The sequence below is a fragment of the Lacerta agilis genome, chromosome 3 (genome assembly GCF_009819535.1).
Source record: "Lacerta agilis isolate rLacAgi1 chromosome 3, rLacAgi1.pri, whole genome shotgun sequence".
Classification (NCBI taxonomy): Eukaryota; Metazoa; Chordata; class Lepidosauria; order Squamata; family Lacertidae; genus Lacerta; species Lacerta agilis.
In genome coordinates, this window is record NC_046314.1 from 73,211,406 (window position 1) to 73,224,865 (window position 13,460).

At 44.4% G+C, this 13,460-nt stretch overlaps 1 protein-coding gene across 2 annotated transcripts in view; it reads right to left on the reverse strand.

Annotated features, from left to right (window-relative positions):
- Window positions 1–13,460, reverse strand: part of PCNX2 (pecanex 2) — a 123,158-nt gene that overhangs the window by 15,901 nt on the left and 93,797 nt on the right. For both annotated transcript variants that reach the window (XM_033144290.1, XM_033144288.1), the window contains exons 27-28: window positions 11,680–11,913; window positions 2,237–2,340 (exon numbers count right to left, since the gene is read on the reverse strand). In XM_033144290.1, coding sequence (XP_033000181.1) covers window positions 2,237–2,340; window positions 11,680–11,913 — 338 coding nt within the window. The remainder of the gene's footprint in view (window positions 1–2,236; window positions 2,341–11,679; window positions 11,914–13,460) is intronic.

Here is a 13,460-nt window from a genome sequence, read left to right on the forward strand (position 1 = left end):
AATGTGATGCCCATGGGGCAACGGTGCCCAGAAAGTCTCTGAGCTTAGCCCGCCCCCCCACTAACTGCCCCCTTTATCATAAAGTGGTGAGGGTGGCTACCTTTCCCCCTTTTAAGAGCTACACAGAGCTGAAGTAGGAAGAGCAGAACTCCTTCCCACTTCCTTTTCAGGGTTCCTCAGATTGGCATCTGAGCAACTGAACAGAAAGAGGAGCGACAGAGAGGTAAGATGGAAAGAGGGTCAATCCAGGAAAGTGGGAGAAGGAAAATGAAGTGGTCAATGGGAAGAAAAAGGGGGTGATACATGAGTCAAAAGAAAGAGAGAATAGGACACAGAAATTGGATCCAGTAAAACAGATCCTCTTCAAAACATGTGGTTTTTCATGGGTTCCCCTCCCCCATACCATTGATCACAACTGCCTCCATTAATTGCGCCATAAAAAGAATGGATCTAGATTGTATAGCTTGGTCATATAAGAGACTGTCTAGTATGCTTTCTATAGCTATGCTGTGCTTCTTAATTAGCAACTGTACTGCATAATTTGAAAGATAATGTTTGGCTTCTACTGAGGTTCACAGTGACAGGTAACAGAAATGTTATTTACATACATTGCATGATAATATTTACCTCCATGGTTTACCATTAAAATCTTCCGATTAATTGATTAAAGGTAATTCATGTGTAAATGAATGCAAATTGCCAGCTTACATATATAATGTAAACTTCACTTAGTATGTAGTAGCATACAGCTCAGCGTTCCTCTCTAAACATGCATTTTGCCTTGTAAATGGTAATGGCTTTTAAATGAATATAGCATCAACATGAAACAAGCTACATAAAAGGCCCGGTCTTATTTGTTGTTTGCTAAATCCTACATAACTTTACTGTACATAATAACACCATTCTCTTCTTGGCATACGGCCTAGCCGTGAGTCATGGGTTTATACATAGCCCTGATGCCAATGTGATAAGGTACAGATGAGACCCTCCACCTTGTGCAAGTTCCCAGATCCCATCCACACACATGTGAAGCAGAGGCATGGCAGAGGTATCAAAATGGCATTACTGTATTGGCTGCATCCACATCTCCTGAGAAACCATGGCTTATTGCAGGGGTGGGGAACCTCTGGCCCATAGGCTAAATTTGGCCTGCCAAGCCTCCCTATTTGGCTCAGAAGGCCATGTGGGGAAGCCACGGCCACCTAGTGCCGTGCATGTAGGGCAGGGCTACAAAGGAATAATTGGCAGCTTAGATTGGGCTTTAATTAATGTGCATGAGCACAAATAAACCCTAGTCAACCTTTGACTCATGTGCTCCCCCTCCTCTTCCCCAATAGCCAAGAGGGAAAAATCAGCTGCATTTCCTGTCATGTCACATCCACAGTTACCCCAAATTTAAAGCACATGACTTCTCCTGAAGAATTCAGCTTCAGGGAAGGTGTGGCGGTTCTGAATATCATTGCACTGTGCACGTCATGTTCCATTGCACCCCAGATCATGTCAAGGCAATGTGTGAATTAACCCATGGCAGCCAAGAGGTTCTGCTACTTCAACATGTTTGTTGAAGAGAGGTTTAAATTAAAGGATCCTGTCCCCCACCCCACCCCACCCCATGCAGAAACATTAAAAGGAGGTGTATAAAATGCCCGTCACTTCTCTCTCTTTTATAGTGGATGGAAACTTGGGTGTTTCAAATGCACACTAGATCATTTGGTGAGTCCAAAGTATGACTTAACCAGTTATCTATTTTTCATTAAAAATACCACAACCATATTGCGAACCATGTCTTCTTGGAACAACAAAAGTGGGGAATGGTCTCAAATGTGCAACGGGGGGGGGGAATCTTTTAGTGCTACACTCTTATACACACTTATTATTAGGCGAAAAGCTCCATTGAGCACTGTGGGATATACTTTTCAGGTAAACAAGCAATATTTATACTGTAAATCACCAAAGCAAAGACATAATCTCTTTCCAATTCTGCCAATTCATCTGGCTATTTTAGTTTCACTGGTGAAATTAACTCTCAAGATAACCAATAAGTTTTGTATTTCATTAGGTACAACTAACTAACAAATGCTGCCATTTGTAACTGTAACCATTTCTTTTAGAAATGATTTTACACCTATCTCTCGTGTTTTTTTCTTTCTTCCACTACCCCTACATAATTTAATGATAAATGAAAAACCAGCAAACTATTACATCCATAATTTCCATGGCATTGGTATAAAATTACCTGATGGCCATATTGTGCGATGCTGTTCCTAGTGCTCGCCTACCCAAAATGCACAGGGCAAAGGAAAGAGTTACCAGAGGAGAATCTTCATCACACTCAATTGGCTGAAAAATAGTAAATAGTTACAAGTTTTCAGTTAATCCTAAAGGGGGGGACACAACATTGCCGGTGCAACAACCCATTGTGCTTTGATGCAAATATGCAGAAAAAGTATCACTGTTGTCTTTGTGACTAAAGTCCTTTAATTTCATAACATATCAGTGTAAGGGGCACTAGATCAGTTCCACAGCAGGTCATACCCAGTAGCTAACAAGATACATACTCTCTCTCCATTCCCAACACTTTCTGCTTTCTCAAGTGTCGGAATACGTTTCACGGATCCGCCATGGATTCATAATTAATTGGTTATTTTATGGGTTTTTCAAGGTCTACTTTTGGTATAATTGCGCGCAAAAGTGAAAGTGAAAGCATGAATGAATAGTGTGATTCACTTACAAGATTAATCCGCCTTTATTTTGTAGATCCGGTCATGTTCAAAGTTGTTAATGAGCGTTAAACTTGCTTCCCGCCCTTTTGGAGGGCAGCAACAGTGATTTTATTGGTTAAAGTACTAATGATGATGTCACGTTTGTTCCCTAATAAAAGGCAGAGGCACCCCGTTTAGGCAGGAGGAGTAGCACGAGACCGCACGTTCTTCTTATGTTCTTTTAGTTGGGTTTTAGTTGAAGTCAAGTTTAGTTTAAGGGGCTAGGAGCGGGCTGGACGGGTTGGATGGGTTTTTCTTTAGTTAGAGTTAGATCGCGGAAGATCATTCGGTTTAGCCTTAGTTAGGTTTTCTTTAGGTTTAGCCTAGGGCTAGAATTGCGGAAGATATTTCGGTTTTAGTTTATTTAGTTAGCCTCGCGGAAGATTGGGCGCGCAGGGTCTTTAAGCTTAGGAGAACTTAGCTTAGGGGACGAGCCTATGCGGGTTCTGCCGAAGCCACTAAAGATACAACCGGTGTCTGTCTTCCTTTGGGGTTAAAGGGGGGAGTAAAGTAAAAATTTTATTTTCTGTAAATTGGTCCGTCTATTCAGAGTCAGGGTATATATTTTATTTCACGAGGCAACTGTTCATTAAAGAAGGCAATTAGAAACTCACACTTCATCGGAGTCGTCAATTGGCTTACTCATCATCCTTCAGACTGTGAGGCCTGGCCGGCGACCGTGCTCAAAAGCACGCGGAACGCTGGCCACTTTCCCCGCAACTGGTACCTCGTGCATAACCAATCCAAGGCCGTGCACGAGGAGCTCCAGCACCCAAACCCCGACAAGTGGTGCCCTCTCTGAGGCAAAGCGTAGTCAAAAATCGCTTCCACGAAGACTCCGGTTAAAGGCAACATATCGGAAGTGGCTCGGAAACAGACATTGAGAGGTGAGGTATAACGGCCCGGTTTATCCAGGATTTCGCTGCAGTAGCGCGAATCCACCGCTTGCCCAAAGTAGTGTAAATAGAAGTCGCGCGCGTATATTTTGCCCCAAGGGGTCCCCGGGTAGAGCGGCAAGGAGTTTAGTGTAAGCCTACGGGCAGAGTAAGGTCTTCCCTAAAGCCTACGGGTGGGAAGGGTTCTGGCAAAAGCCTACGGGTGCCAGGGTCTGGCAAAAGCCTACGGGTGCCAGGGTTTTCGGTCAAAGCCTACGGGTAGGGCCGGTGTCTCCCGAAAAAGCCTACGGGTGGGAGGGAAAGGTTTTCTGGCTAAAGCCTACGGGTGCCAGGTTTTTCGGTCAAAGCCTACGGGTAGGGCCGGTAGCCCCTAGTAGAAGCCCACGGGTGGGGGTGGAGGTTTTCTGGCTAAAGCCTACGGGTGCCAGGTTTTTCGGTTAAAGCCTACGGGTAGAACCGGTGTCCCCTAGTAGAAGCCTACGGGTGGGGGAGGAAAAGTTTTTGAAAAGTGTTTAAAAAAATGGGCTCCTCACTCTCAACTGCTCAAGTAAAATTTTGTGAAGATTTATTGTACCTTTTGAAAAGAAATGGTCACCCTGTCTCTGAATCAGAAGTAGAGCTTTTAGTTAAAACCATTGGGGAAATTTGTCCCTGGGTCCCTAAGGAGGGAACGAAAGATTTAGCCTCATGGGAAAGGATCGGGTTAGAATTTATGGCCAACCCGAAAATCGGAATTCCTGTACAATTAGTATGGAGCAAAGTAAGAAACTGCTTTCAACAAATCGCTCCAAGAAATGTTTTGCTTAATGGAACAGTGAATTTAGGAAATACTGCTTTTAATAGTGCCCCTGTGCTGCCGCTTGCGGTTGTGCCATTTTCGGCCCCCTCGCAGCAGCCAGTTCAGGCCCCGTTGTCGTACACGCACTCGCCCTTGTCCAATTTGTCATTGCCAGATTCATTGCCGCCTGTGCCGGTGCAGCAGACGCCGTCGGCCTTTCAAGCCCCGCCGCGGACTGCCCCACCGCCAGTCGCTCAGCAGTCATCGCAGGCCTTTTACCAGCCAGCGATTTCAAGTCAGCAGCAGCCGCGGACCTCGCTCCAAGCAACGGTCCCGCTTCCTTCATCGCAAGCCGCGCTTTTGCCAGCGATCCAGCAGCAGCAGCAGCAAGCAGCCTTTTTGCCAGCAAACCCTGCTGCCCTGCAGGCCGCGCTCAAGCCAGCAGCTCCAGTTTTGCAGCAAGCTGATTTCCAATCAACAGCAATCCAAGCTTCAATGCAAGCAGCACAACAGCAATTTACCAACCCTTCAGCACCTCCAATGCCAATGCAGATTCCAAGACAAGAGCAAAGCCAAACAATGATGATCCAGATGCCAGGACTTGCAGTACAGAGCCAACAACCTTATGCTCCAACTTCAAGTCAGCCATCTTGTCTTCATCCAACTTCAAGTCAGCCATCTTGTCTTCATAGTCAGCCATCTTCAAGGCATCCAGATGTCAAAGACTCTTTAGCACCATCTAGTGGCTCATCATTTGGAAAGCATCAAGAAGATTTAAACTCACTGATGCCACCTACAGATCCAACAGCAATGCAGCCCATCTGCAGAACCCAAGCTTTGGAAGCAGCTTTGGGACAAATAGACTTTAGTGCTGATCCAATGCACATCTTTCCAGTGATTCGTGCTAATGGAGGACAACCTGCAAGATATCAAGCCATTCCTTTTGAAACACTACGTGAACTGCGAAAAGCCATACGCGAAAATGGACTTCAAGCTCCTTATACTAGAAGTTTACTTGAAGGACTGTCCACTAGTAGACTTCTGCCATCTGATTGGAAGTTGATTCTTCGCACCTTCCTGTCGCCTACAGATGCTCTTCTGTGCCTGCAAGAGTGGAAAGAAGTAGCAGCCAGACGTGCAACGCCACTTGCCACAGAAGATATGCTCACAGGATCAGGACATTACTCCAATCTCAATCAACAGCTAGCCATACCTGATGCTGCACTTGTCACCATAGCAGACATTGTAGTCAAAGCTTGGCGCAGACTACCCAATCGCACAGATGCTAGCTCAGTATCAGGATTCGCTGCAGTTAGGCAAGGTCCAAAAGAACCTTATGGGGACTTCGTGGATCGCCTGATTGTTGCAGTGGAACGCCAGATAGAAGATCGTCATGCCAGAAACATGCTGACAAAACAACTTGCCTTTGAAAATGCCAATGATGACTGCAAGAATGCCCTAACAGCAGTTGCAGCTCGTCCAGATGCCACATTGACCGAGATGCTACGCGTCTGCCAGAATGTCGGTACCCACTCCTACAAAGCACAGCTCTTGGCAGCTGCGGTACAGATGCCACGTCAAGACAGCTCTACGCCAGTCAAGAAGTGCTATGGGTGTGGAGGCGATGGGCATTTCCGGTCGCAGTGCACAACAACGCCAAGGCCTTCTGCCAAGCCGCCAGAGAGATGTCCCATCTGTCAGAAAGGATTTCATTGGGCGAATGATTGTCGCTTGAATCCACAAAACACATCACCTACCTCATCTCCAGTTCAGGGAAACGGTTCTGCGGGCCGCGCCCCGGCCCCGGTAAAACAATAGGGTGCAAGTTCAAGAACATCATGAAGGTCAACCATCCCAGAAAGGTGAACAACGCTACTCCTTATCCAGGTCATCAGGAAAAAAGAGTGATCCAGAGAGATATCTACTCTTCAGATGTCCAGAGAAAAGATGTGACCTCATCAAGCATTCAGGTTCCAGAGGTTTCATCATCTGCCTTACCTATTCAAAGGGTTCCAGTAGAGAACACAGCATTCAGTTCACCTTCTGCTGACCGCCCTTCAGTTCCTGCTGATGTTGATCCTGCTTCACAGCAAGCAATCACAGTCAAGCCTCTGATCGCAGAATTGCCTTCAACGTTGAGAAGACATCCTACTGAGATCAATCTCGCAACTCCTGAGCTTTATTCATCTTCAAATCAAGGTCAATCTGTCATTGAAGGACATTTGCCCTTGATGAAACAGCAGTGTTCAAGTTGCAACCCAGCTGATGATCACTTTCCATGTGGCCAAAGAATGCAAGTGGGTGGGCCAGCTCCCTCTTGTGGAAGCTTAAGCATCACTCCAGTTAACAATGTCCACACCTTTGTGTCACCTCCAGCTTTTAAGCTCAGCCCGCCACAACCAAACAACTATCAGGAACAACAACTTCTACTGCCTCGTGTCAAAGAAGAAGTTCCATCCTGCCAGTTTGATGCACAACTGACTGAATGCCAGCAGGTTCAACAGCATCAGCAACTTTTACCAACAGAGGAACCTCAAGTTTGCCAACTCAACGCCAAGCAGCTTCAGAGTTGCCAACTTCAGCAGTGCAAAAAACCCGAAGCCAAAAAGATATCTTCAAACACTGCCAACGAAGAACAAGAAGAATCTTCTGTCCCAGGTATACCACTCTTCTTAACAGAGGACTGTTACTTTTCAAATCCATGGTTTGCTCAGCAATTGCCAACATCCATTCGTGGTCCATTCCCAGACACCTCAATTTGCCTTATCCTGCCTAGGATGGATCGCCTCCCTGCCACAGTCACACTGACTGCAGGCCTAGTTCGAATCACAGATTCATCGCAGTTGCTGATTCCAGGATTTTCAACTGTTCCTTGTGTCCTAACAAAAGGTTTGGAAATTGCCAGACTCTATTTGCTTACTTCTACGCCTACAGCTCCTGTAGACTCTTTGCCTCCTCAGACAGCAATGGCGCTAATCAAGATTACAGAAGAACGCCCTCATCTCGTCTTAGAAATGGGTGGACGAAAGATCAAGGGTCTTCTTGATACAGGCGCAGATGTCACAGTGATCGCCAGAAAGGATTGGCCTGACCAGTGGGCAACGACTGTCACCCAGGAAGTCCTCGGAGTCGGAGGTTTCGAACCCGCCCACCAGAGTGTGCATCCGATTACCTTCCAGTCAGACTCAGGCTCCATGGTGCAGCTCCGTCCACTTGTTATGGATGTGCCTATCACCCTTTGGGGTAGAGACTTATTGTCTAAAGCAAGAACTGTTGTCCATACACATTTTTGATGTGGGCCTTTGCATCAGCGCCAGTACATGCTCTTCCACTCACATGGAAGGAAGGACCCCCTGTATGGGTCGACCAATGGGCGCTGACGTCAGAAAAGCTCGCTGCAGCAGAGGCCCTAATCAAAGAGCTGCTACACCAGAATCACATGCAACTCTTTACTCTCCCTCAGTACCTCATGGATAAAGCTCCACAGTCATTGACTTTAGAGTGTTCCCTTGATAGTCTTCAAACTGTCCCTTGCAGAAAACCTATTGCAAAGTTCTCCTGGAGAATTTCACTGCTTGGTAAGGTGAATTCTCCTGTCTACAAGTTCTGTTCAGCAGCATCTTCAAGCACTCTCACGCCGTTGAAACTTTCCTTTGTCTCAGTGATCCAATCGTCAACCATGGGACGCTCCTTGCTATGTTCCGTGCTGTCTTTTGCATGGGCATTCTGTTGGCTGGTTTTGAATGGTACTCACCGTGCCTACAGATTGCTGCCATCACTTCTTGCAGCATACCTGTTTCCAACCAAAACCGCAAACCCTTTTCACCTGCTTTCTGTTGCTCTCTACCTGGTTGCAAATATGCTCCGCATCTCCCCAGGTATTCTTCTGGAGTATCTTTTCCTGCATCAACCAAGAACTCTACTACAGGCTCTTCAGGCAGTTCCTCCTTGTGCTCAGAAGTACTGTCTTCCGCAAGGAACTCTTCACCTGAAGATCAAGTCATGTAACCCTGCGTGGTACTTGCCAGCCTGCATCTTCAACGACAACCCCTTGTTGCTTAATCTTCTCAGCGGAGGACTGTCCCTACTTCTGCGGAAAGAACCCCTATTTCCCACACCTGTTTGTGTGCTCAACTCCATTCTTCACTCAAGAAACACGCTGGACAAACTTTGCGTGAAATTCGATACTCCCTTTTCATCACAAGCCGTGATGTCTAACTCTGGTTGTTAGCTATTCGCTAACTTCTCAACTTCCTGTCAAATGCAGCAATTCTTCAAAAGTGCTCAACTAACAGCACCAGTTGAGTTCTGGGCAGTTTGCCTTACCCTCCTACTGCCTAGGCCTTTTGTTTGCCTCTGGGCAGCCCCTTGGTTCCTGGCTGCCTAGATTTGTTCCAGTTATTCCCATACCTGCATTCACTAGCAGATCACCTTGATTTGCTTGCTTAACCTCCTTTCTTCTACAGGTATCGTTGTTTCTTCAGAACTCGATGTTTCAGTACTTTCCTGAGCTCCATGAACTTTTCCTGAGTTCCAGGACTATTTCTTCTACATGGTCATGTGTAGTCGGAGAAGAAGACGACCGGCAACTCATTCATCGTCTTCATCCTCCTCTCCAACACCATTTTGCAGTTCTAAACCTGTCTTGTACTTGTAAAAATTGCATATTTACCTTTGTATGCTTCTTGAAATATCCGCCTCGCATATTACATGTGTTTTCCATATAGCTTGGTAATTAATGATATGGATGTTTATATATGCAAAGCTTTTCTGAAATGGTTTCCATTTAGAGCGTCACAACTTTGATGATATGGAAATGTTTATGTAAGGTCAAAGCATCGTCTTTGTGCAGTTCTAGTCATAGACATATTTATACATATATGTTTTATTTCAATAATCCTAAATCTCCACGTTGTGCTTGCAAAAGTTGTAGTTCAAAATGTGGTAACACTTATATGCCTTATTTGAAATATTTCCTTTGGTCAAAGAATTGGTCATTCTCGGATTTGTTCAAGATATATGTGTCAAGTCTGGTGGCGTCCTACCCTTTTGGTACCCCTATTTTCTTTGAAGAATACCCCTCTATATGCTACCTTTGGCAGTAAACCAGGTTCCCAGCTTTTCCCTTCACTCTGTTTCCTGCTGTTCATGGGAGACCTTTATGTAGTTGGTTTAATTCCCATCTCGTTTCGCTGGAAACCCTTGCGTAGATGGTTTAAATCCTCATCCTGGCTGGGACACCTTTATGTAGGTAGCTTAAATCCCCTCTTGTGGCGAAAACCACTTGTACATAGGTGGCTTAAATCCCCTCTCTGGAATCGGACCCTAGTTCCCCGTTACCTGTGGTCGCTGTGGTAAGTCCAGAATCTAAAGTTCCCTCGATTCTGTAGCCTCAGAGCCACAACCCTTTTATGTTTCCTTATCCATTTTCCTTAGTTTCCAAATAAAAAATTTAAAAAAAATGGGGGAGGGGTCTGGGTAGGCCATGTAGCCCCAGCTCTAGTTATACTTTAATTTTGGGTCCCGGATCGGGACCTCTCTTATGTTTGGGCAGTCGTTATCCGTTATTTTTAATTTTGGACCTGTATCAGGTCCTCTCTTGTGTTTGGGGAGTAATTTGTTGTTTTACGCTGCACGCGAAAGTATACATGCTTATGAGGTGATTTGTTGTGTTATACTACATATTGAAGTATTTATATATGCCTAGAAGGTTTACAGTGTATCGGATCGATCATTTTTTATGTTCGGCTAGTGGTTTGTTATTTTCATGACTTTATTGCTACATTATTGTACAAGTATTTCCTCCTATGAAGGGGGTGGATGTTGATAGTTTTGCTGGTGTTTATATCACAGTCTTGATGTGGACACTGTCAGCACTGTTGACGCTTTGCCTTTTCATGTCGAGGTTTATATCGAAGCAAATGGTAATGTTTGTGTCAAGATAAATGCTTATGATATCTCTAATTTTTTTTTATATAACTAAATCAAAATTAATTTAATTTAAAACAAAAAAAGAAAGATGATATGTCGGAATACGTTTCACGGATCCGCCATGGATTCATAATTAATTGGTTATTTTATGGGTTTTTCAAGGTCTACTTTTGGTATAATTGCGCGCAAAAGTGAAAGTGAAAGCATGAATGAATAGTGTGATTCACTTACAAGATTAATCCGCCTTTATTTTGTAGATCCGGTCATGTTCAAAGTTGTTAATGAGCGTTAAACTTGCTTCCCGCCCTTTTGGAGGGCAGCAACAGTGATTTTATTGGTTAAAGTACTAATGATGATGTCACGTTTGTTCCCTAATAAAAGGCAGAGGCACCCCGTTTAGGCAGGAGGAGTAGCACGAGACCGCACGTTCTTCTTATGTTCTTTTAGTTGGGTTTTAGTTGAAGTCAAGTTTAGTTTAAGGGGCTAGGAGCGGGCTGGACGGGTTGGATGGGTTTTTCTTTAGTTAGAGTTAGATCGCGGAAGATCATTCGGTTTAGCCTTAGTTAGGTTTTCTTTAGGTTTAGCCTAGGGCTAGAATTGCGGAAGATATTTCGGTTTTAGTTTATTTAGTTAGCCTCGCGGAAGATTGGGCGCGCAGGGTCTTTAAGCTTAGGAGAACTTAGCTTAGGGGACGAGCCTATGCGGGTTCTGCCGAAGCCACTAAAGATACAACCGGTGTCTGTCTTCCTTTGGGGTTAAAGGGGGGAGTAAAGTAAAAATTTTATTTTCTGTAAATTGGTCCGTCTATTCAGAGTCAGGGTATATATTTTATTTCACGAGGCAACTGTTCATTAAAGAAGGCAATTAGAAACTCACACTTCATCGGAGTCGTCAATTGGCTTACTCATCATCCTTCAGACTGTGAGGCCTGGCCGGCGACCGTGCTCAAAAGCACGCGGAACGCTGGCCACTTTCCCCGCAACTGGTACCTCGTGCATAACCAATCCAAGGCCGTGCACGAGGAGCTCCAGCACCCAAACCCCGACACTCAAGTGTTACCATCATGTTTCTCCTCCGTTTTGCTCCCCAGTTCTTACAACCAATTCAGTGAAGGGGCTCTTTGGAGTCAGCCCAAGAGCCTCTTATCTTCCTGGAAAACGAGTGCCATGTTTACCACAATGTATTGCTGATGGCTTCCGCTCCAATAAACTTCCTTGTTTTGATTTGGAACATCTGTTCCTAGCGAGAATGCAAGTAAAGGAGAGAACCCACCCCACCCCGATTAAATCAGCAGCTTTAGACCAACATGTACCTCCATTCTTTTCGCAGCACAGAACTGAATCCAGTCCAAGTAAACACTGCAGAAACTTGCCCTGGTGATTCCTTGAAGGCAAGGGATATAGTCATCGTCAATGTTAATATTGAACATTGCAAGGTCCCGCTCTATGTAATGCCACTTGGAGAAAGGCTGCAGTGTTTTTTGGAATGACTCATCTCTTAGCCAATGTAGGATTTTGGGGGAGCTTGCAGTAAAGTATATAATGCTCTGTAAAAAGAAAAGAAAAGAAAAGAAAAAGATGTTGCTTGTTTTAATAACACGAGAAGCCAGAAGTTATTTAAATGCTACAAAAGGTGAGAGACAAGCCATCTAAGGAGAACAAAGTGATATTCTCTAATATCTTATTGCAGTTATGTGACCCCTTCAGTCTTACGTGCCCCTGGGACTTTGATGGATCGCAAACAATGGGGATGATGAGACTGTATTTCAAGTGTGCACAATAAATGAATGGAAAGAGCAACAGTAAAATTAGGAGGTAAAGAGGCCACAATAGAACAAGCACAATTACTCTACCTATTTAAAATTCATGGGTGCCACACTCTCAGTTGCATATTCAAATTAGCAAGTAAATGTGGAAAATAGGCCCTACTTAGTGCACAGAAACAAGACAGAGTGATGGATACAAACCAAGGACAGGTTTTTTTTGTGCAGAGCCTGATAAGCACAGAGCCTTTTAAGAATGGGCATAAAAATGGAACTCAAAACACACACACACACTCAAAGACAGCAGCAGACTTATTCTTTAAAGATATTTTTTTAAGGAATGAATTGAAAAGCGAATGTATAGGCACTGGGGGAATAAATAACCGGCAGTAACCGGGCAGGAAATTATTTCAAATATATGCAGAAAGGCTATAGGAACTGACCCACTTTATTAGAGGAGAGCAAAAATTCTTTTTATGTGGAGAAATAGTCTCCTCCACCTCCCCCGGCTGTCAATTGAATAGCAAGTTGGACAAAAAGAGAGAGAATCAATTCAAAAAGCCAACTGCTAGCATTGTTTAAAAGATAAATGTGAAATCTTCAAGCATATGATAATGTAAAATTAAATATTTTGAAGCTAGATGCTAATTCTGCTATTCCAACATGTTTACATAGCAGCATGCTTTCCTCAAAAGAAATTCCTGATTTCTAGTATTAGGTCTTTAACCTCTAATTCTCCTTCTCTTTTACTTCAATGTATTCCAGCCTCCTTGATTAATTTTAAATACAGCTTGTGCATAAACATGTTCCTACACTTCAGAATGATAAAAGCAGAATACTGAAAACTTTCCACTTGTCTTAGATCGTACTGGTGTCTAATCCTTAACTACAGTATCCGTCATGTACCCTACATCAGGTTCCCAGTGTCATCCTGCAGAGGGCCCAGATTCAGATGATGCACAAGTCATCCCACCTTGGAGGGAGGGTGGGAGCCCTCAGAAGACCCTTCTGCAGCATCCCAGCCTGAAGACCTGGCTCTCCCTGCATCCTCATAGTCTGAGGAGGATTACTGCACTGTAGCATAAGCTATGGACCCTTTAACAGTTTTAGACAGCTCTCTCAATAGGCTAGAGCCACTGGAAGATAATGCCTTGGCAGCCTTCAGATGACTCTGGTCCTTTGCTGAGACAACACCTTGCAAAGCTCAGCATCAGTGTTATTTATTAAAAACATTTGTACTCCTTGTCCACCATAACAAAAAGTTCTCTGTGTGGCTTATTAAAACCAGAATGAGACATGTTATAATCTTCGTTGATCTCTGGATCAGAATG